At 42.8% G+C, this 23866-nt stretch overlaps 2 protein-coding genes and 1 pseudogene across 9 annotated transcripts in view; 2 read left to right on the top strand and 1 right to left on the bottom strand.

Moving 5' to 3' along the window:
- HELZ (helicase with zinc finger) overlaps positions 1–21495 on the bottom strand; it is a 176363-nt gene extending 154868 nt beyond the window's left edge. For 3 of the 8 annotated variants that reach the window (XM_031657728.1, XM_031657725.1, XM_031657721.1), the window contains exons 1-3: positions 20716–20819; positions 19355–19410; positions 15115–15171 (exon numbers count right to left, since the gene is read on the bottom strand). The gene's annotated coding sequence lies outside the window, so the exon portion shown is untranslated. The other 5 variants (XM_031657722.1, XM_031657726.1, XM_031657727.1 and 2 more) reach the window with 5 other exon arrangements.
- Positions 412–930, top strand: LOC108584245 (annotated as a pseudogene).
- On the top strand, positions 19142–23125 carry LOC116270969 (translation initiation factor IF-2-like). Its single transcript, XM_031656973.1, has 4 exons — positions 19142–19175; positions 20274–20776; positions 21058–21536; positions 22931–23125. The coding sequence occupies exons 1-3, from the start codon at positions 19142–19144 to the stop codon at positions 21343–21345; spliced, it is 825 nt and encodes a 274-aa protein (XP_031512833.1). The 3' UTR covers positions 21346–21536; positions 22931–23125.
- Positions 23126–23866: the final 741 nt, after the last annotated feature.

A 23866-nucleotide genomic window follows, 5' to 3' on the forward strand; every position in this document is an offset into this window, starting at 1 on the left:
AAATTCTGAGAAGCTACAGGTGGTTGAATATACCGCAGCCATTTTTCTTACAGAGTCAGCAACTGAAGTCTATACAAGAAAAAGCAGAGCTGATTCACAGGGAGAAACTGAGTCCTGATGACATCACCTGACCCCTGAATCCAGCTCTGGCTAGCTGTGCCTGGACTTCGAAGTTAGGTAAGCCAAGAAACTTTTTTCCAGCTGAAGTCAGTTTAGGTTGATATTTCAGGCAGTTGGAACCAAGACAGTCTTAACTTAGATAATCTGATCAGTACCAAATGAGCTGATAATTGTCTTGTAAAACAGTGTATACACGATTATTAATAACAATGATGTTATTTATTACTAATAACAGTAAGTGTAAAAAGAAAAAATAAGTGAGTATGGGAGACAAATGGCTTAGTGTGATATATGATTCTTCTGTGTCTTAAAAATATAAGCCTAGCTTTCCGTGCCCATAGTGCTCACACAAACACGGTAAACGTTGCTAAAACCCACCAGACTTTCTGTAAGAAGTGTGGCAAGCACCAACCCCACAAAGTGACACAGTACAAGAAGGGCAAGTATTCTCTGTATGCCCAGGGAAAGCAGCGTTATGACAGGAAACAGAGTGGCTATAGTCGAAAAACTAAGCCGATCTTCCAGAAAAAGGCTAAAACTACAAAGAAGACTGTGCTAAGACTTGAGTGTGTTGAGCCCAAACAGATCTAAGAGAATGCTGGCTATTAAAAACATCTAAGCATTTTGAACTGGAAGGAGATAAGAAGAGAAAGGGTCAAGTGATCCAGTTCTACGTGTCTTTTATTATGAAGACAACAAAATATTGAGTTTATGTTCAAAAAATATTATACATACATATATAAGCCCAAAGCATTTGTTTTAACAACTTATAAAGTTACTTCAGTAATAACAAGCTTTTACTGAATGTTCATTGTCGATTACATGTACATAATCTAATTTAATCCTCACAATGAGCCTATAAAGTAGATATTAGAATTGTTATTATTATCATTTCCATTCACAGATGAGGAAACTGAAGCACAGAGTTAACTTACTGGGTAAGTTAACTCTCCCAGTTACACTGTAAATGACAGAGGCAGGATTCAAGTCAAGGCAGTCCGACAACTCCTACTTTTAGCCATGACACTGATTCTGAGCCCACAAGCAGCTAAGGTTCTAATGCTGTTCCAAAGGAGTAAAAACTCAAAGTCCAGCACTCCCAAAAGCACCAAATGTGACAGTAAAACATCATCTTTTAATTCTGAAACAGAGTTAACATAGTTCTGCATTATCAAAAGTATGTCTGTGTTAATAACCACGTTAGTGATTACCATTTTAAAAAATGTAAACACACACACACACACACACACACACACACACACACACACCCCTAAGCCAATTATCTCCTTGGTTAAGCAAAAGTCCTATGTGTCTCAAGATGAAGGAGTGTATTAATTAGTACCATCTTTCCATAAAATGGTAAGAATTTGCATTCTTCCACAAAAGCCAACTTTCAGAGAGTATCCAATCCATAAGTTACTTTTTACCACTTTTATAAAACAGAAACTTATTCTAAAATTGATTCATCTTAGCACAATCTGACAAAAGAGAAAAATGGATACATTTTCCCAAAATTAAACATTTTTGTACTACGAAAGACACTGTTAAAAGAATGAAAGACAAGCTAGAGACTGGGAGAAATCACTTATCTGAAAAAGGATTCAGGTCTGAACATATAAAGAACTCCCAGCCGGGTGCGGTGGCTCACACCTGTAATCCCAGCACTTTGCAGGTGAATCACCAGGTCAAGAGATCAAGACCATCCTGGCCAACATGATGAAATCCCATCTCTCCTAAAAATACAAAAATTATCTGGGCATGGTGGCGTGCACATGTAATCCCAGTTACTTGGGAGGCTGAGGCAGAAGAATCGCTTGAACACAGGAGACGGAGGTTGCAGTGAGCCGAGATTGCACCACTGCACTCCAGCCTGGCGACAGGGCAAGACTCCATCTCAAAAAAAAAAAAAGAAAAAAAAAGAACTCCCAACAGTCAACAAAAAAACAAATAAAATCTCAAAAGATTTCAACAGATACTCCGCAAAGAGGATATAAGGATAACAAACAAGCACATAAAAGGATGTTCAATGTTATTAATCATTAGGGAAATGCAAACTAAAGCCATGATTAGATACACTACATACCTATCAGAATGGCTAAATTAAAAATAATTGATAACACCAAGTGATGTACAGTAATTGGAACCCTTATACATTGCTAGTAGGAATATAAAATGATTTAGCCACTCTGGAAAAAGGGTTTGCAGCTTCTTATAAAATCAAATACACACACTACACTATATGACCCAGCAATCCCCTTTGCCCCTCAGATACCACAGAGAAATGAAAACTATGTTCACACAAAGATCTGAACACAAATATTCATAACAGCTCTATTCATAATTGCTAAAAAGTGGAAACAACTCAAATGTCCTTTAATGAGTGAAGAAACAGACCTCTTTGTGATATAAAACTACTCAGCAATAAAAAGGAACAAGCATTCAATATATGCAATAACGTGAAATAATCTCAAAAACATTATGCCACATAAAAGACCCCAGTCTCAAAAGCTGACGTACTGTATGATTCCATTTCTTACCTCAAAAAGATGAAACTACAAAAATGAAGAACAGATCAGTGGTTGCGAGCAGGTATAGGTTGGGTAGGGGTAACTATGAAAGAATAGCATGAGGAGTTTTTAGGGTGATGACACTGCCCTGTATCCTGACTGGGTGCACATGTGTTAAATTAGGAAAACTGTATAGCAAAAAACATCAATTTTACTGCATGTTAATTTTATGATAATATTGTAAAAATTATTTTTAAAATATGAATCTGAAAGTCACATTTGATTTTTTTTTTTTTTTTTTTGAGACGGAGTCTCGCTCTGTCGCGCAGGTCGGAGTGCAGTGGTGTGACCTCAGCTCACTGCAACCTCCGCCTCCTGGGTTCAAGCAATTCTCCTGCCTCAGCCTCCCCAGTAACTGGGACTACAGGTGCACACCACCACACCTAGCTAATTTTTGTATTTTTAGTAGAGAAGGGTTTCACCATGTTGGCCAGGATGGTCTCGATCTCTTGACCTTGTGATCCGCCCGCCTCGGCCTCCCAAAGTGCTGGGATTACAGGCGTGAGCCACTGCACCTGACCGATATGATTTTTTAAAACTAAAAAGGAGATACAGCAGGATAAGCGTGCTACGAATAAACAGAAAACCCATGCACTTCCCTTCCTGCATATGTAGGTTTTAGAGGCAAGAATGGAGCCTCAGAAAGAACCTCTCCAAAAGGAACAATGATTGAGCTCACTTGGCAAAAAATGTAGAATACTTCTGAAGAACTCCATCATAGCTAGATGGCTGGTCCAGGACCAAAAGTAAATGCTGGAAGAAAAACAAAATCAATCTTTCCACTCCAAACCTCTGTCTGTGACAGTAAGAACCACCAGACCACCTTGAAATCAAGTCATGAAATATAATTTCATTTTAAAAATCAGTTATATTCCTCAAATTAACTTATCTTGTTAATGTAGTTATAGTCTTCTTTGATCTCAAAAAACCAAATCCTTTGTTAACAGAGAGGCTTTAAGCAAAAGTAAACTGACCAAATAGCAAGAGACCACAGTAGTAACTAAAATTTCTTCTATCTAAATTCAAGATGATTTCTGCATCTCTGTCTTACACATTTGCCTATTAGAAAAAATATATGTACCTACCACACAATTAACTTAGGTGCAATGAATTAGACTGCATTTCTAAAGGTTTTAGAAGACTGACGAATTACATTAAACATCATCACTCTCTTCTTTGACAGAAATTACTAACACCCGTAATTGGTTCTTAATCAGACCCCAAGATATCTTTACTTATTAGACTATATAAACAATAAAACTTAAAGGACAAATATAATAAAATGCACATTTCATTATATAACAAAACAAAAATTTAAATCAGAAGAATTGCTAGAAAAAATTGGATATCCACATTTCTTAAGTTAGTTATTTGCCATTAATTCTTCTAATTGTTTTCCTTGTGGAAATTAGGTTACTAACCTGAAACTAGAAAGTAAATACACTTTGGGTGGCCCAGGCAGGCAGATTGCTGAGCTTAGGAGTTCGAGACGAGCCAGGACAACATGGCGAAACCCCGCCTCTACCAAAAATACAAAAAATTAGCTGGCAGTGGTGGCACACACCTGTAGTCCCAGCTATTTGGAAGCTGAGACACAAGAATCACTTGAACCCTGGAGGCAGAGGTTGCAGTGAGCAGAGTCAGCAGAGATCATGCCACTGAACTTCAGCCAGGATGATAGAGCGAGACTTTGTCTCAAAAAAAAAATTTTTTTATTGTGACAAAAGATAGAAAAGCCAAATTGATACATCATTATTATTATTATTATTATTATTAGAGACAGAGTTTCACTCTTGTCGTCCAGGCTAGAGTGCAATAGCGTGATCTCATGATCTTGGCTCACTGCAACCTCTACCTCCCGGGTTCAAGAGCTTCTCCTGCCTCAGCCACCCAGGTAGCTGGGATTACAGGCATGCACCACCACACCGGGCTAATTTTTATTTTTAGTAGAGATGGGGTTTCTCCATATTGGTCAGGCTGGTCTCAAACTCCCAACCTCAGGTAATCTGCCCGCCTCAGACTCCCAAAGTGCTGGGATTACAGGCATGAGCCACTGCACCCAGCTGATACATTATTAAAATAACCCAAGTGAAGAGGAAGAAAGCCTATCAGAATGTGCCCCTTTCCCCACTGAGCAGCAAGGCCCTGGTGAGCCAGTGTGGCCAAGGTGTATCATGCTTCCACATGGAGAAAAAGTATTACTTTCGAGATGGCACAATAACTCTGAAATGCCTATAAAATAATGTCAAAGCTCATTAACAGATATCTGGGCCACCACCAATCTGGCTACAACCTAACTTGCCCATTACCCCAACACAGGTCCCAAGTACATAGTCAGGCCTCTGAGATACTGATAACATTGTTCCCTCTGTCCAGAACATCCTTTCCTCACCTCTCTCTGGACCTAAATCTACCCAGATTTTAACAAATGCTTCAAGATCTACTTCTCTAAGATGCTCTCCTCCCAAAACTAAAATAGCATTACTTCCTATACAATTAATTGGCCTCTGAATCATCTATTATCTTGAATTAAATGTATTGTGTAAAATGCCTTATCTGCCCAACACAACTATCTTATAAATTAGAGTCCATTTTACACCATTTTTATCCCCATGACAACCATTTAATTCACTAAAACCATTCCATAAATAATTAAATTTCCCAAAGATGACCTAAAATAGCCTAAATGCCAAGCATACCAAGAACTGTCCTATACCAAATTCAGTTCTCATTAGCATGTCAAGTCACAAAGAGGCATGTTGTATTACCTTTAAGTTCATCTGCATTTTTCCAAAACTGGAATCTATATGGTCCTATAGTATACACAGGCAAAATATTCTGCAAAGTAGTTTTACTCATTGTACTGTGCTTACTATTCAGTCAGACTTGCATTTTTTGCTAAAACATGAAATCACTGAGTATGCACGAAGCATTAGAAGAGAGACTAAGCCTACAGAGAAGAAAACTAAAAACTAAGATCATCAACCCATGCTCTATTTTGAATAATCACTTTCATAAAGAGGTAAATTCTCTTAAATTTCAGAATAAATGGAATTTAGTAGAGTATAAACTGTTTCAAATACATAAAATAAATATTCTGATGGGCCTTCTGCCATCTGTTTTAGTGACTGAGATAAACTGAATTTTCTAAAAATTATATCAACAGCTAAAATTGAGATTTTTTTTTTCCATCTATTACTTTGATTTTTCCTGATCCACTTTTCAGGATTTCCAGCAGTTCTGGAGCTTCAAGAATTCCAAATTATTTCTTGAAGAGTTTGAGCCTCTTCCCAAATCACTTAACATGCTTATTAATTTAAAAGATATGAAGAAACAAAAAAGCCACACTTAAGAAGCAAGCAAGGCTGGGCACAGTGGCTCATGCCTGTAGTAATCCCAGTATTTTGGGAGGCCGAGGTGGGCGGATCACGAGGTCAAGAGATGGAGACCATCCTGGCCAACATGGTGAAACCCTGTCTCTACTAAAAACACAAAAATTAGCCGGGGTTGGTAGCACATTCCTGTAATCCCAGCTACTTGGGAGGCTGAGGCAGGAGAATCACTTGAACCTGGGAAGCAGAGGTTGCAGTGAGCTAAGATCGCGGCATTGCACTTCAGCCTGGCGGCAGAGTGTGACTCCATTTCAAAAAAAAAAAAAAAGCAAGCAAGCAAATTATACTAAAAGACTGACTTCTAGAAAACGTTACTGCTTGCCAAGAAAATTGTATTACTATAAAACATTGTCTATTCTTTTTATTTCTTGATTTTCCCTTCCAGATTATCTGTGTAGACACAGAATCATATTACTACCACCACCACTACTATCACAGCCCCTTAAAAGCCATCTTCAATTTACCAACAGATTATGTTCTAATGCTGTATTTTCAAATCAGACTTTAAAACTCAGAACAGAGTTTTCTATACAATGTTAACAATAACAATAAGGTTACTGGGAAGATCTGAAGTGACAAAAGCAAGTTATAAAATAATATATATGGTATAATCCCATTTTGTAAGTAAAAACAAACATTATAAAATAATTGTCATCTCATTTTTGTAAAACATGTTAAGTACTGAATATTTTGCATAAGAAAATCAGGAAGAATGAGAAACAGTCTAATCATGAAGAAAATATCAGAGAATCCCAAACTGAGGACCATTCTATTAAATATCTAAATAGTACTCCTGAAAACTGTCATGAAAAACAAAGTCTGAGAAGCTATCACAGCCCAAAAAAGACTAAGAAGACAAAATCACTACATTCATTGCAGGATTCTGGATAGATTCTGGAACAGAAAAAGGACATTAGTGGGAAAACTGGTTAAATCCAAATAAAGTCTAAAAATTAGTTAATAGAAATGTACCAACAATGGTTTCTTATATTTGACAAACATGCCATGGAAACTTAAGACATTAACAATGGGGGAAACTGGGTAAAGAGGTTATGAGAACTCTGACCTGCGTGTCTAACTTTTCTGTAAATCTAAAAGTATTCCAAAATTAAAAGCTTACTACAGGCTGGGTGCAGTGGCTCACCCCTGTGATCCCAGCACTTTGGGAGGCCGAGATGGGTGGATCACTTGAGATCAGGAGTTCAAGACCAGCCTGGCCGACATGGTGAAACCCTGTATCTACTAAAAATACAAAAATTAGCCAGGCCTGGTGGCAGGCGCCTGTAATCCCAGCTACTCAGGAGGCTGAGGCAGGAGAATTGCTTGAACTCGGAACTCAGGAGGGGGAGGTTGCAGTGAGCCGACATCACAGTGTACTCCAGCCTGCGACAAAGAGCGAGACTCCATCTCAAAAAAAAAAAAACTTTACTACAAAAATAAAAGTGGATATCTCCGGGTGATGCCATTACAGCTTTTTTATTCATCTGTATTTTATAATTTTTTTTTTCAAGATGGAGTCTCGTTCTGCCACGCAGGCCAGAGTACAGTGGTGCAATCTCAGCTCACTGCAACCCCCGTCTCCCAGATTCAAGCGATTCTCCTGCCTCAGCCTCCCAAGTGGCTGGGATTACAGGCACGCACCACCATGCCAGGCTATGCCCGGCTAATTTTTGTATTTTTAGTAGAGACAGGGTTTCACCATGTTGGCCAGGTCGGTCTCGAACTCTTGACCTCGTGATCTGCCCGCCTCGGCCTCCCAAAATGCCAGGATTACAGGCGTGAGCCACTGTCCCTGGCATTGTATTTTATAATTTTTAACAAGCAGCAAGTTTTCATTGTCATGGAAAACAAAAAGACTTAGTCCCAGAAGACTTAAGTTAATTTGCCCAAAGACACAAAATGGAGGCAGCATAGCAATTCTGGAATTAGTCCTCTTTCTCTTTACTCCAGACCCCATGCAGAAACCTAAGAACATATCCTATTAAACTGTTTGACTCTCCATATTTGCTAATACACAAAATTTAAGGTCACCAAATTACTTTTGCTTCACCATTTGCTTCACTGTAATTGATGAAGAGGGAGGAAACAGATGAAACAACACAGAGAGCGGGTGAAGGTGGACGGGGTACACGGGCATTGATTACACTCTTCTTTCTACTTTTGTATGTCTGAAAATGTCCATAATAAAAAACTTTTAATGAAAAAATAACCAGCCTGGGCTGAGCATGGTGGCTCATGCCTATAATCCCAGCACTTTGGGAGGCCAAGGTGGGTGGATCACTTGAGTTCAGGAGTTCGAGACCAGCCTGGTCAACTGAGTGAAACCCTGTCTCTACTAAAAATATAAAAATTAGCTGGGCATGGTGGCACATGACTGGAATCCCAGCTACTGGGGAAGCTGAGGCAGGAGAATTGCTTGAACCCGGGAGGCAGAGGTTGCAGTGAGTCGAGAACGCACCATTGTACTCCAGCCTGGGTGAAGCAGCAAGACTCTGTCTCAAAAAAAATTTAAAAAAATAACCAGCCTGGCCAACATGGTGAAACTCCATATCCACTAAAAATGCAAAAATTAGCCAGGTGTGGTGGCACACCCCTGTGATCCCAGCTACTTGGGAAGCTGAGGTGGGAGAATCACTTGAATCTGGGAGACGGAGGCTGCAGTGAGCTGAGATTGCACCACTGCACTCCAGCCTGGGTAACAGAGCGAGACCCCCATCTCAAAAAATTAAAAATAAAAATAAAAAAAGGAAAATAAAGTCCTCACTCCCCAACATAACTATGCCACTTCCTACTCTATTGAGCACTGTTGCCTGGGTGAGGAGACACCACTGCTGAGAACCTTCAGTATTTCTCGGTGTGAAGCAGAGAGAAGTCATGGACTGGGAATCTTGAAGCTTCCATCTTGGTTCTGCTTTAACTAATTGTGAGACCTCACTGATTCCTCTAACTTTTCAGGGCTCTAAACTTCCTTAGCTGTTGCCCCAATAAATCTCTGAAGTTCCTTCTAGGATTAAAACTCTGATTTCAACTTTCTACCAGCTCCTTAAACTCAACACAATCAAAACCAAATTCATCTTCATTCTAAACTCCTAAGAGCCATTCTCCCTCCTGACTTCCCTATTCTTTTTTTTTTCCTTAATGTCCCATTCTTCCAGCCACCCAACCATAAAAACCACAACCTCATCTCTAACTTGAGATGTAGAACTCAAGTTCTATATAAACCCCTGTCCCCATCTCTACTAAAAATACAAAAATTAGACAGGCATGGTGGCGGGTGCCTGTAATCCCAGCTACTCAGGAGGCTGAGGCACGAGAACAGCTTGAACCCGGGAGGCGGAGGTTGCAGTGAGCTGAGAACATGCCATTGCACTCCAGCCTGGGCGAAGAAGCAAGACTCCGTTTCAAAAAAAAAAAAAAGAGAGAGACAGAACTCTGGGAGGCCAACGCAGGTGGATGGCTTGAGCTCAGGAGTTCAAGACCAGCCTGGGCAATGTGGCGAGACCCCATCTCTACAAAAAATAAAAAAGTTAGGTGGGCGTAGTAGCTCATGCCTGTAATCCCAGCTACTAGGGAGGCTGAGGCGAGAAAATCGCTTGAACCCAGGAGGCAGAGGTTGCAGAGAGCTGAGATCGAGCCACTGTACTTCAAAAAAAAAAGAAAGGGCCAGGCGCAGTGGCTCACGCCTGTAATCCCAGCACTTTGGGAGACCGAGGCGGGCGGATCACGAGGTCAGGAGATCGAGCCCATCCTGGCTAACACGGTGAAACCCCGTCTCTACTAAAAATACAAAAAATTAGCTAGGCGGGCGCCTATAGTCCCAGCTACTCGGGAGGCTGAGGCAGGAGAATGGCATGAACCCGGGAGGTGGAGCTTGCAGTGAGCGGAGATCGCGCCACTGTACTCCAGCCTGGGGGACAGCAAGACTCCGCCTCAAAAAAAAAAAAAAAAAAAACAGAGATACAGAATTAACTGTTCCCACCCTACCCCATCTAATCAGTCACCACATCTCTCCATTTAACCTCCAAAATAACTCTTGAATCCTTTCCATGGCCACCAACTCAATTCAGGCTCTCATCGCCCTACCTTAGACTACTAAGAGTACGAACCCAACTAAAGGCTCTGTCTCTCAATTCTCTTCCCTACAATCCATCATACTCATCCTTACTCTAACATTCAAGAAACTCCAAGGCCAAGCATGGTGGCTCAGGTCTGTAATCCCAGCACTCTGGGAGGCCAAGTGCTTCAGGCCAGGAGTTCAAGACAGCCTGGGGAACACAGCATCCCCTAACTTTATAAAAAATGAAAATAAGAAAAAGTTAAATATTAAAAAAAAACCTCCACAAAACCCAGTCCTGATCTATTGGCAGTCTTACCTTCCATTATGTTCCTTTATGTATCCTAGGACCCAGGAAACTTGGATATGCAATTTCCTGACACCCACATTTCTGATATAACCCCCAGACTTCCCTCCAGAATGCCCTTTTCCCTTTGCTTCTCGGCTTCCTGGTGGTGTGATTTAAATGCCACCTCTTCAGTTCAAGTGTTCCCTGATATTCCCAAGGAGGTAGTATCGCTCCCTCCACTTAATCCCAAAGTACCTTGTATGGCCCCCTTCAATGGCTCCTATTAGTCCTTTCATTTGGGGGTGCCCCTATTCTCTCTACAGATAATTATTAGTTCCTTGTCAACAGAACAATGTTTCCTTTATCTTTGGATCCCTCAGAACAGAGCTTCTCAAAGGGTGTGTCATGGCACACTGGTATGCCCTGAATGAGTTAAAGATGGCCTAGACAGTTGTGGTCTTCTCAGCAATCCAAGCAGCCACAAATAGAAGGCCAGGCACGGTGGCTCACGCCTGTAATCCCAGCACTTTGGGAGGCCGAGGCGGGTGGATCACGAGATCAGGAGTTCAAGACCAGCCTGAACAACACTGGTGAAACCCCATCTCTACTAAAAATACAAAAAATAGCAGTGCATGGTAGTGCTAGTCTGTAATCCCAGAATCTCAGGAGGCTGAGGCAGCAGAATCAACCTGAACCAGCGAGGCAGAGGTTGCAGTGAGTCAAGATCGTGTCACTGCACTCCAGCCTGGGCAACAGAGCGAGACTCCACCTCAAAAAAAAAAAGAGAGAGAGACAACAGAAGCCAGAACCCACAAATGGTCAAGCCTCAAGCAGTGTCCTGCTTCAACCCAGCACATGCCATCACAAGAACTCGAGAACCACTCAGAGGTCACAGTGATACAAAGGGGCTCACAGCAGATGCCCAATAAATACTTGCTGAACTGAATCCTGGAATAATCCATCTGTTCCCCTTCAACCACTCTTCCCAAGATCATTTATCATTTCGACCATACTCTCTTATAAACAATTTTTACTGACCATGTTATACCAGCTTTACCATTCAAAGCCTAAATAGTTAACTGCATAATACAGCAACAGATATCAACAAACAATTCACCATAAAGAGGCTCAAATAGTTAAATTCAACATTATATAACAAATAAATGAAAGTGCCATTTTACACTATTAAATTCACAAAAACTTCTGAGGAAAAAATGGTTTTCTGTACTACTTATGGTAAAACAGGTATATCCATATCTCTTAAGAGCACAAACTGGTATAACACCCTTGAAAACAGTAGGACAATATATGTGAAGAGCCATAAAAATATTGATACCCTTGAACATAATAATAGACTCCAAAATTTATCCTTAAGATATCATTAGAAAAAATGCAACAATATCTACAGTGATGTAGATTAAAGTGTTAACTGAAAACCAGCCAGACAGCAGTATAAATACTTAACATAAAAACACTTAGGTAAATTGTAGCATGACTTGATGAAATTATTTTTGCAGCCTTTCAATATATAAAGTTAAATTGTAAAATCTGTAAGATGTAAATGTTTCATGATACAGTAAGTTTTTAAAAATCAAACTATAGGCCGGGCGCGGTGGCTTAAGCCTGTAATCCCAGCACTTTGGGAGGCCGAGACGGGCGGATCACGAGGTCAGGAGATCGAGACCATCCTGGCTAACACGGTGAAACCCCGCCTCTACTAAAAAATACAAAAAACTAGCCAGGCGAGGTGGCGGGCGCCTGTAGTCCCAGCTACTCGGGAGGCTGAGGCAGGAGAATGGCGTGAACCCAGGGAGGCAGAGCTTGCAGTGAGTTGAGATCCGGCCACTGCACTCCAGCCTGGGTGACAGAGCGAGACTCTATCTCCAGAAAAAAAAAAAAAAAATCAAACTATAATGTATTATAATTTAAAATGAATTTTAAAAATGTATATTTTGAAATGAAAAGCCAAAAAGAAAATCAACTGTCTTAGGATAATAACCCAACATTTAATTTATTTAATATCAATTTATTCAACATTAAGTAATAAAGTTCTACCCTACTGAGGAAACAAAGGGGTTCCAGGAAACAAGCTTGATAAAGTCTCAAAAGGACCACCCCTCCCTTCTACTGCTCACTTTGGCCTTGACTGAGTGTTTTCATACTCTCCTTGGTCATGATGACCTATAACTAACCCAAACCCAAATTTTCAAGGACCAGCCAACTGCCTCAATTGGTCCTCTGACCATCCCTATGAACCAGTGGAAGACAAGTCATGCAAAAAGAGCAACCACTCCAGAAACAAAGAACCTGATCAAGCGCGGTGGCTCACGCCTGTAATCCCAGCACTTTGGGAGGCCAAGGCGGGTGGATCACCTGAGGTCAGGAGTTCGAGACCAGTCTGACTAACATGGCAAAGTCCCAGCTACTAGGGAGGCTGAGGCAAGAGAATCGCTCGAACCCAACCCAGGAGGCAGAGGTGGCAGTGAGCCGAGATCCCACCAGTACACTCCAGCCTGGGTGACAGAGTGAGACTCTGTCTTGAAAAAAAAATTTTTTTTTTTTACTTATTAGTTTAACATTTATTTACTACTTTAACAATTTACTTCTTTATTATTTTAACCAATCAGCAAGTACTCAGCCCAAGTTTCACTGTAAGCCCTAAAAATATACCATATTGGCACACTAAAATCTCTGGGATTCTCAAGGCCAACTTGCTGACTTAGCAGTGAACTGTATGAGTTAAAAGGCAGTGTGGACTCAGACAAATCAAAGAACCAGGGGCCAGGAGACCTGAGAACAATTAAAAGCAAAATGTAGATAGTTTTTTTTTTAACTACAAAAAACACAAAGCTAAAAAGTCCAGCTTAAACCAGATGAGTAAAAAAATTAGCTGGAGATACTTTAAGTCTTACATAGCCAAAGTGCAAAAGGGAGGATGGAAAGTCATTTTATTAAGAGCTGAAGCTAGCCGGGCACAGTGGCTCACATATGTAATCCCAGCACTTTGAGAGGCCAAGGCGGGTGGATCACTTGAGGTCAGGAGTTCGAGACCAGCCTGACCAACATGGTGAAACCCTATCTCTAGTAAAAATACAAAATTAGGCGTGGTGGCGCACACCTATAGTCTCAGCTACTCGGGAGGCTGAGGCAGGAGAATCGCTTGAACCCAAGAGGGGGAGGTTACAGTGAGCTGAGATTGCCCCACTGCACTCCAGTCTCGGCAACGAGAGCGAGACTCTGTCTCAAAAAAAAAAAAAAAAAAAAAAAGAGCTGAAGCATTCTGCAGATGAAGACATCTCACAAAAGACAAGTATTGAAAATTCATGGCCAGCTATGGTGGCTCACACCTGTAATCCTGGCACTTTGATAGGCTGAGGCAGGTGGATCATGAGGTCAGGAGTTCGAGACCAGCCTGGCCAACACAGTGAAACCCCATCTTTACTAAAAATACAAAAAAATTAGTTGGGTGTGGAGGTGGGCACCTATAATCCCAGCTACTTGGGAGGCTAAGGTAAGAAGAATCGCTTGAACCTGGGAGGCAGAGGTTGCAGTGAGCTGAGATTGTGCCACTGCACTCCAGCCTGGGTGACAGTGCCAAGACTCCACCTCTCAAAAAAAAAAAAAAAGAAAATTAATTAAAAAATAATTTTAGACCGGGTGTGGTGGCTCACGCCTGTGATCCTGGCACTTTGGGAGGCCAAGGGGGGTAGATCACCTAAGGTCAGGAGTTTGAGGCCAGTCTGGCCAAAATGGTGAAACCCTGTCTCAACTAAAAATACAAAAATTAGCTGGGCGTGGTGGTAAGCACCTGTAATCCCAGCTACTCGGGAGGCTGAGGCAGGAGAATCACTTGAACCCAGGTGGCGGAGGTTGCAGTGAACCAAGATCGTGCCATTGCACTCCAGCCTAGGCGACAAGAGCGAAACTTTATCTCAAAAATAATAATAATAATAATTTTAACTCTGATGCTCACAAGGAAAGTATTAAAAGCCTTCTAATTTATTTCTGTAGTATTACCGTTTCCTAAGTATAATAATGAAAGATGAAGATACCTTAGTTGACCAAGAAGATTAATTACTGTGAAATAATAAATACTCAAGATTTAACTGTTTTTAATTAACAGGCATTGCAGTAAAAGGTAAGTAATCTGAAAGACTAATAGTACCAATAGAGGTAGTACGACAACTAGGAAAAGAAGTTCAACCTTTTGTTTCTATTGATATGTTTGTTCTCAGTATTTAAATCCTCAAAACTGCAGATACATACAATCATTCATGACACTATGTAAACAGCAGATAACAGGAAAAACAATTCAATACTTAACCAAGTTCACTGAAGAACAAAGTAATCGCCACTCAAGAATGTTGACACAAAAACTGAAGGACCTCTCAAGTTCCAATAGCACACAGATAGGTTGAGCCCCTATGCAGTTACTCATCTGAACAGAAGTGGAAGATTAACCTACCCTCACTCTTTTCACACACACTAACCTGACAAGGTAGCAGGCAGTCTCTTGGGAGCTTGTTCATCATTCAGTCTGTTCCAGAAGTAACCGATTCCGTTAGGATCTGTGCCTTCAGGTTACCACCATTTCACTACAGCCCTACATCACTTCACCCTTGTCCCACCTTATTCTTTCAGGCATTATAAAATTCTTGTTTTCTAAATAAACTTCTCCTAAACCTTACTCACCTGCAGTTCACTGCACTGGGTATCACCCAAATAGCCCATCAGAGCTCTTTATAATTTCTGAAAGACAAAGAAGAAAGTTTTTTTAATACATAGTAGAAAACACCATTCCAAAGCATGTGGTCTTTTGGTCCACACTAGTTCAATAAAATGTAGCATGACCAGCACTGGACCAAGAGTCTTGAGATAAGCCTCCAAAGATTAAAAACAAGCTTGGTTTAATGTTGCTACTACTGAGCTGTGTGACCTTGAGCAACTCATTTAATTTCTTCAGGCCTAAATTTCCTTATCTGGAAAATAAGTCACTCAGACTAGCTAGAGAAAGAAGAGCACAGGCTTTCCAGAAAGAACACCAGCTCCACTACTTTACTGGTCTCGTGACATTACGTTAGTTGAGTCACACTTAAGCCTGAATTTCTTCCTTTGTAAAATGGAAATACCTATCTCGTGAGTTGCTGTGAGAATTAAAGGAGATGATGAGTTATAAAAAGCCTATAGTAAATATATTGTGCAGCTTATCTTAAAATTCAACAGATGGTAATGCATTACTACCATTAACCCCCACCAGCCCTAACATTACATGAATTCAATTCACGCATATTTCTTTTAAAAGATCCACAAATCAAAACTTTACCAACCTGACTAAAGAATTAACTGTTTTCGTGTTTCACAATTCAAATTACAGTTATCTTAAGCTGATGGTAGTTTATCATTATTACTTATCACAGAAAATAAGAACAGCATAGTCCTTGCACAACATTCAAACTCTGGTTCAATGACCATGCCTTTTCTGACTTCTCACTCTACTTCCACACTGCCAGAATATCTCAGGAATAGAGAGGTCTTCCAAAAGCTAAATGACACCCAGCTGTTTACCAGATTCAGCTCAGGGGAGCAGGACTAGAGACAGAGGAAGAACAGAGGCTTTTCTTTTTTTTAACCTTTTTTACTTTACGTACTTACGTACTGCTCAAATTTGTTTACCATAAGCATACAGGAGTTTTGCATAAAAGTAAGTAAGTTTTTAAAATTATATTAGTTAAACACGTTGCCTACTGACAGGAAGCTCGCATTACAGGATATTTTCATCACAACAAAGATAATTTCTGCAGAAGGAAGCAAAAAGGCAAATTCAGATGTGCCAAGAACACCTAAAATATGGCACAGAAATGACAAAAATCACAAACATTCACACTTCAGAACAGTTCAGTCAACAAAGATGCCATGCATTCTTTGAAGAACCTGACAATGAATCAAGTTCTTTTTTGTTCAAAGGCAAGAGGTATGTATACACTGCTTTACCAAACAACTTCCTGCTCTTACTTGGAGAAACTGACCCAGCACGATTCACAAGAGTAAACAAGTCGGTGTGACTGTTGGTATTAGATGAAAAACTTTCCATTTCTTTTAAATAATTAAAAGTTGACCAAAATAGTTATTACATGTATATATAAATAAAATTCTTCCTGTTACATCTACAGTGGTCTTTTAAAAAGAAGAATATTAACTTCTAATAGATTCAAGATTACCCAAAATTATTATCCCAGCCACCTTCAAAGCAATAAACTATCATGTTATATGCTGCTTCTAGCCAATGCTACAGAAGTAACCCTGACTGTACTCATCAACTGAAATGAATGGCAAGACAGTTTGTATGGCATACTCTCCACTTGTATCACTTTTCTTCTGGAAAACATTTCAAAACATTACTTAGAAATTCAATTACATCTGCTTACATCTGCATGTACATTCACCTAAGTTTATGAAAATTAAACCTAAAAATTTGCTTATAATTTTTTTAAGTAGTTCCTCCCCATCTCTTGGATAACTATTGTTGGTAAACTTCGCCTGAAATCTTCTATACATTTGAAACAAAAGGCAAAGGTCTTTATTTCTTGTATGGGGCCTGTATTTGGATCTTAGGGTCTCTGACAGACAATTAAAGACTAATCTACATTCAATATTAATGCCAAGCCTACTGCTTAAACAGAAAACACATGCATCTATCAGATCTGCCCTGCTTACTTGTAGGTCCCTCTGCACACTATTCTTAGCCTTTCATGAATATGCTGTAGATTTTTTAATTACACGAGGCCCTTTGCAAGTAAAAATTACTTTTCCTGTTGTTTTGGCATCACTCCAGTGAAAACTAGACAGTCTATAAATATATACCAACTTTAAAACAATGCATTTTAATATCTATGGCATTAGAAAATAAAAACTTCTTGTTAACAAATGCAATAATCAAGCTTACCAGCTAATAGAAAGGTACTTACTCCCAAAAACTACAGCCTTACCTAAAAATAGTGTCCTAGCTTCCCAGCCAAAAGGACAGACTAAAAAAGCTATATCTTTATTCAGCTCAGAGACACAGACTTCTACCTCACCACAACCTTCAATACTATGGCATTTCCCATTTTAGAATACTCTGTGTAACAAGTTGTTCAGTGGCCAACCACTAACTTCACTTTGAAATGAATACTAACACTTCACATAGTCTACATGTGTGAGAACTGTGGAAAATGTCTTGACACAATTCAGGTCAAACAACACTAGCCACACAAGATTACCTAATTCTAAATATTCCATTTTAGACTACAAACAAACATCTCCATAGGGAAAAAGCAGACCACTGGCTCCTTTCCACAAAGTTATCTGTAGGTTTCAAAAAATAAGATAAGGCCAGGCATGGTGGCTCACGCCTGTAATCCCAGCACTTTGGGAAGCCAAGGCGGGTGGATCACCTGAGGTCAGGAGTTCGAAACCAGCCTGACCAACATGGTGAAACCCTCTCTCTACTAAAAATACAACATTAGCCAGGTGTGGTGGCACATGCCTATAACCCCTACTTGGGAAGCTGAGGCAGGAGAATCGCTTGAACCTGGGAGGTAGAGGTTGCAGTGAGCTGAGATTGCACCACTGCACTCCAGCCTGGACAACAAGAGTGAAACTCTGTGTCAAAAAAAAAAAAAAAAAAGAAAAAAAAATCTATATATATATAAAATTATAGATATATATAAAATCTATATATATAAAATATATAAAGTTCAAATTGGGAGGTCTAAGGCAGGAATATGCCTCCATCTGCAAAATAAAAATAAATTTAAAAATCCATATTTGCTCTGTCAAAAATAAAAATTATATGAAATAAACATAAGCACTGCTGAGTTTCAAATACAAGAAAATGTAATATGTGCATTTACAAAAGTATCTTGGTTTATGTCTACCTTCCTCTCCTAAGTTTTTATTTTTTTAAGGCAAAATGTCAATTACATGCCTCAATCCAGAAAAAAAAAAGGACAGCTTATTCTTCTTAAACAGATGTTGTGATAGACATGAAAAATTTGTGAGGATTTCACAATCCAGAGGCCCAGATGTGTGGAGAGAGAGAAAGAAAAAAAAAAAAAAAAAAAACTGCAGTAACCAATAGATCACAATTACTTATGTTTTTCTAAAAAAAAAAAATTAGTAAAATATTTTAAGTTGAGAAAACTGCTTGTGAAAAATGTTAAAGTAGCAAACTTCTCTTCCTCTCTGTAGCACAGAAAACTATTCACTAACACTGTATCAATAATATCCTTTAAATCCAAAGCATTACAAATTAGATTAAATAAAGCAGTCTGAATTCACACACCATGTGTGATCAGGACATAATGACAAACTAGTCTTATCCCTAATAAGCTAAACAGATCTCAACACTATCATCTTTATTTCAAAATAATCATTAAAGAGAAAAGTACTACTCCATTTTTCAGAAAATAAAAGCAGGAGTGACTGACCTGCCTAATTCTTTCCAACGGAAAGGGTATACTTTACAAGAGTCCCACAAACCAGGTACACACAAAATCCATATACATAATCACCGGGACTAAACGTACAGTAGGTGATAGACACCAAAACACAAATAAAATTAAGACATCCAAGTAAAGTTACGCAAGAAAATTTGAATAGGCAAACTATAATTATCCCTGGTGAAGATACTGATCAAGAATAGCTGCAAGTAACATTTGGCTCTTAGTTAAGTACCACTATGTTTGAGTATGTTGGAGCAACTGAAAAGATTGGTACATTCAACATATTTTTCCTTTCTAAATCTAGCCCTGCCCATAGACCCATTTGACTGAGTGATATATTTGGAAAACAAAGATGGCCCCATCAAATTACTCAGTTTCAGCCCTACTCTCAGACGTTGATTAAAATAAAGAAAGAAAAAAAAGGAAATTATTTTCAACTGCAGTCTCACCTTACACATCTCACCAGCACTGTAGTTCATTAGTGATCAATTACTTCATCCAATTCCTGAGGCAAATAGAAAAGATGTGTCTATACAACACCAGTAACAGACATTATCAGCAGCAAACATTTTATCAGCCTGAAGTGAAAGGGCATCCACATTTAAAATGGAAAAAGTTACAAAAAATGGTACAGTGTGCAGCTTTGCAATGAGTCTTTTTTTTGACCTTAAAACATTTCCTTTCAGTAAGATAAAAGAATAGATTATACAATGCTCTTAAAACTCAAAAACATAACAAAGTCATCTTTTTTAACACGGGCTGACCTTACTTTCAAAAGCAGAAAGAAATGAAGGAGAGGAAATTTAGTTAATATGAGTTTGAGAGCAAAATTAAGAACAAACTAGGCAAGACAGACAACTCCTCCCTCCTTCCTCCGCTCCAGGAATCCACTGTCTCTGTGAAGTTACACTTTTTATTATATTAATGATTTGCCTGAAAAGTGTTAAGTTGTGAGGGAGAAGGAATGACAATTTTTGAATTGCAAACAAAACCTGAGAATCCCGATCCAAGAACAATCAGAGGATCCTGGCTTCCAGCCCTGTCTGAAGAATTCTCAGCAAAGGCGAGGGTGCAGAAGGCTCCAATAATTTGGGGGAGAGGAATCAAAGTTCCCTAGGTAAGACTGCAGTCTGTGAGCCCTTGAAAAGGGTACTGGAGTACTCTCAAGGAATCTCCAGGAAAAGAGAGCCTATCTTTATTTTTGTTGATGTGCTTGTGGGCCAAAGAGCATTTCCGAGGAGGGGGCGGGGAAAGGGGGGAAGAAAGTGAATCTCGGGCCGAGAGCCCTCCGCGGGGGAGGGAGGGGGCGCACCCCTGACCCACTTTTCCCGACGCCCCCGCTCCAGCCCCCGCCCCACCCGGTGTAAGTCCGAGCCCTGAGGGGGGGCATCGAGCGGGGCGTGGGAGGCCCGCACGCTCCCCACCCCCAGCCGCGACCCGGAGGAGGGGAACGTGCCGGGAGGCTCGAGTCCCCCTCCCAGAGTGCCCCGGGCCAGAGAAACCTCCCGCTGGCTCCCGGGCCGGGCGTGCAAGGCCCCCTCTCCGGCCAGGGCCCAGGGCGCCGCGGGCCCCAGCGGAGGGGAAGGGGACTAAGTGGGGAAGAAGCTGTAAACAGCCCCAGCGTCCGGGCCTCGCCTCGAAGAGCCCCGCTTCCCAGGCCCCGCCGCGGGCCGCCCCGGCCCTCAGCCCGCCCCGGGGCCGCCGCGCCCGGGGTCCGGGACACCGGAGGGGAGTCGGGTCCCCTCCCCGGAGAGCTCCGGGAGCTCGCGGAGCGGCCCCAGGAGCAGAGAAGGGGGAAGTCAGGACTTACCTGTCATTACTTTCTACGCCATCTTGGATCCACTTGTCAACGTCCCCACAAAGCATTATGGGTAAGAAAGAGCCTTTAAAGTGACTCCCCCCGGCCCCCGACTCCCGCCTCCCGCCGCCGGCGCCGCCCCCTCCGGCCGCGCCTCCCGCCCGGAAAGTTGCCCCGGGTGGACCGCCGACCCCGGCGCCCGCAGCTGGCCCCCTCCCCTCCCCCGGGCTGACGGCATTGAAAATTCACCCGCATTTTTAAAACGTGGCTTTGGGGTTTTCTCTTTTTCTCCTGCCCCGGCCTCCCTGCCCCCACGCCCGGTCCTCCTGCCCCGCCGCGCTCCTGCCCGGGCAGACGCCCCGCGTCTGCATTGAATCAGCCCGAGGTTTCCTTGCCGCCGGCGACGCGGAGCTGCCCGCGGATTTATTTGTGCGCGTGGATGTGAGCCTTTCTGCTCCTGCGGCCGCGCTTCCAGGAAGCCAGCGAGCGGCCGGGGTCGCCTTCAGGGCCGGGCAGACCAGCTCCGCACCCGCCGCCCGGAGAGGTGCCTCTGCCCTGGGAAACCGCCCCGGGACCGCCGGGCTCCGGGAACTGGGAGGACGCCGTGTCCCCGAGTCCACCAGCGTCGAAGCACGATTTTAAAAAAAAAGAAAAAAATGAGCCAAATGCAACTTTTTACCCCTTGTTTACTCTGCCTCCCGCGGTCTCCTCCTCCCGGCGGGTAACGTGATCCGCGACCCTCTAGGTGGGGACCCCTCCCCTAGGAATGTGGCTCCGGGCCCCGCGGATCCAGCCTGGGAGCGTCCGGGCTGCGGACTGTGACTCCGGGGCAGGTAATCCGGGGCGCGGGCTGCGGGCTGCAGGCTGCAGGCGGGGCGGGGCGCGGAGGCAGCCAGGGCACGGGGGAGGGTCTCGGGCGGAGAGCAGGGTGCGCTGGTCCGGGTCCACCTGGCGGGCCGGGGGAGAACCGCGGGCGCCGCTGCAGCTCGGGAGGCTGGAAGTGGAGACGCCCGGTGTCTCCAGGCTAAGACCCGCTGCGCTGGAAAGTGCGGGGCGCCTCGGCGCGGGCCGAGGTCTGGGACCCGGGCGAGCACCCCCAGCCCGCCGCCCACGCTGCTGCCGGGCATCCTCTCCCCGCGACACCGCGCCCGCTTTCGGCTGCGCGGGGGGAGCAGAGTACTGGCCCCGGCGTCAAGCCGCCCAGGTCCCCCCAGCAACGGAGGCCCCTTGGTCTGCCTCCGCCCGCGCTCTCCCCAGAGCCTCTGGTCCCTGCTTTGCTGTCTTTGAAGGCCTGCTCCAGTTGCTTTTTTTTTTTTTCCAAGCGAGTTTTTACAAGGAGATACCCAAAAGAAAATTCTCCAAGACAGGAATGTTTGCGAATTGTATTCGGTACAAAATGCTGTTTAACGGCTCTCCCTTTAAAAGAACGCAGACGCACTGGCATTAAAACCCCCTTTCGGTGCACGGGGAGGGCCTGGGGCCTTGGGTCTACCCGAGGGTTTTACGCTCCTCCGGACGCTATCAGCGGCCTCACTAGAAACGTGGACGGTGGCAGACAGGAGCCCTGCCCCTGGGGAGTCAAAAACTCCACCAGGCAATTGTCCCGGTCTGATGAGAAGAGTGAGGTGTAGACACATTAAGGGATTGGCCCCGGGTCACTCGTGAAGGAGGGAACAAGGTAGTGAGTCATTCCCAGCCAAGAACGCAGCGTGCTGGGGAGCAACCTCCCCTGAGTCACCCGCTTCTCACCTCGGAATAAGTGGAGAAACTGGAGCCTGGAGCCAGGTTCTTAGACGGCCCAGCCAGGTAGCCACCAAGGGCATGGGCTAGGCTGGGGGGTTGGCAACACCCCACCTGCTGGAAAAGGGAATGCTTGTCCCGTCTAAAGAAGGCTCCAACGTCTCTTTCCAGAGTACCCCAGTTGCTTATTTTCCAATTCCTCTTTTGCACTTATTTAGCCACTGGCATGCACTGACTTAATGGTGGTTTTGTTTGCATGGCACCTTTCTGTGTGTGCTCTGAGTTGACTATTAGGTTAATGCAAAAGTAATGACAAAAGTCGCAATGACTTTTGCACCAACTTAAGTAAACAGGAAATAAGCTGAGGGCAAGGACTGTGTCTCCCAAACACGTTTCTTTGATAGGCAGCCTTTCTTTGCCTTGTATAGGCATTGACCCAAATAAGTGTTCAGTTTGTGTGACTGTCTAACCCATTCACTGCCTGCAGTGTGTGTATCCAAGCCCAACCTTGTCAAATACACAGTTTGTGTGCCTGAGCTGGGATGGCCTGCTGACTCTTCTCCCTGCCCCTCCTGGATACCTACAATTCGTCCTCCACCTGACCAACACTGTGACATTTGATGAATGTAAATCAAACCTAGACTGCTCTGCTGAAACCCTGGAGTAAAACCCAAATTCCCAACCATGGCCTACAAGCTCCTTTGTGAGGTGGTCCCGCCTTCCCTCACCAGCAGGGGTCCAGGCTGGCCTTCTCTCTTTCCCTGCAGCGCCCCAAGCTTCCTTCCAGTGAGAACCCTATTGCCCCAGATATTCTGATCATCTTTTCTTTTTTCTGTTTTTTTGTTTTGTTTTGTTTTGTTTTTTGTTTTTTGTTTTTTTTGACGGAGTCTTGCTCTATTGCCCAGGCTAGAGTGCAGTAGCGCAATCTCAGCTCACTGCAACCTCCGCCTTCCAGGTTCAAGCTATTCTCTGCTTCAGCCTCCTGAGTAGCTAGGATTACAGGCACCCACCACTGCGCCTAGCTCATTTTTGTATTTTTAGTAGAGAGACAGGGTTTCACCATTTTGGCCAGGCTGGTTCCGAACTCCTGACCTCGTGAGCCACCCGCCTCGGCCTCCCAAAGTGCTGGGATTACAGGCGTAAGCCACCACACCTGACCCATCATCATCTTTTCATCATATTTAGGTCTCCTCAGAGAGGACTTTTGTGATCCCCTTAGCCAGACCAAGTCTCACTGAACACTTGACCTGTGTTAGAAGTTCTCTTGTTTATCTGTTGTTTGTTGTTTCTTATCTGCCCCATCCCCATTTGAGCATATGCTCCATCAGGGCACAGGCTCTGTCTGGCTTGTTTGCCTCAATGACTAGACCAGGGCTTGGCACATACATAGACGCTCAGCAAGTATTAGTCGAGTATATAACCA

The sequence above is a fragment of the Papio anubis genome, chromosome 17, assembly GCF_008728515.1.
Source record: "Papio anubis isolate 15944 chromosome 17, Panubis1.0, whole genome shotgun sequence".
Taxonomy (NCBI): domain Eukaryota; kingdom Metazoa; phylum Chordata; class Mammalia; order Primates; family Cercopithecidae; genus Papio; species Papio anubis.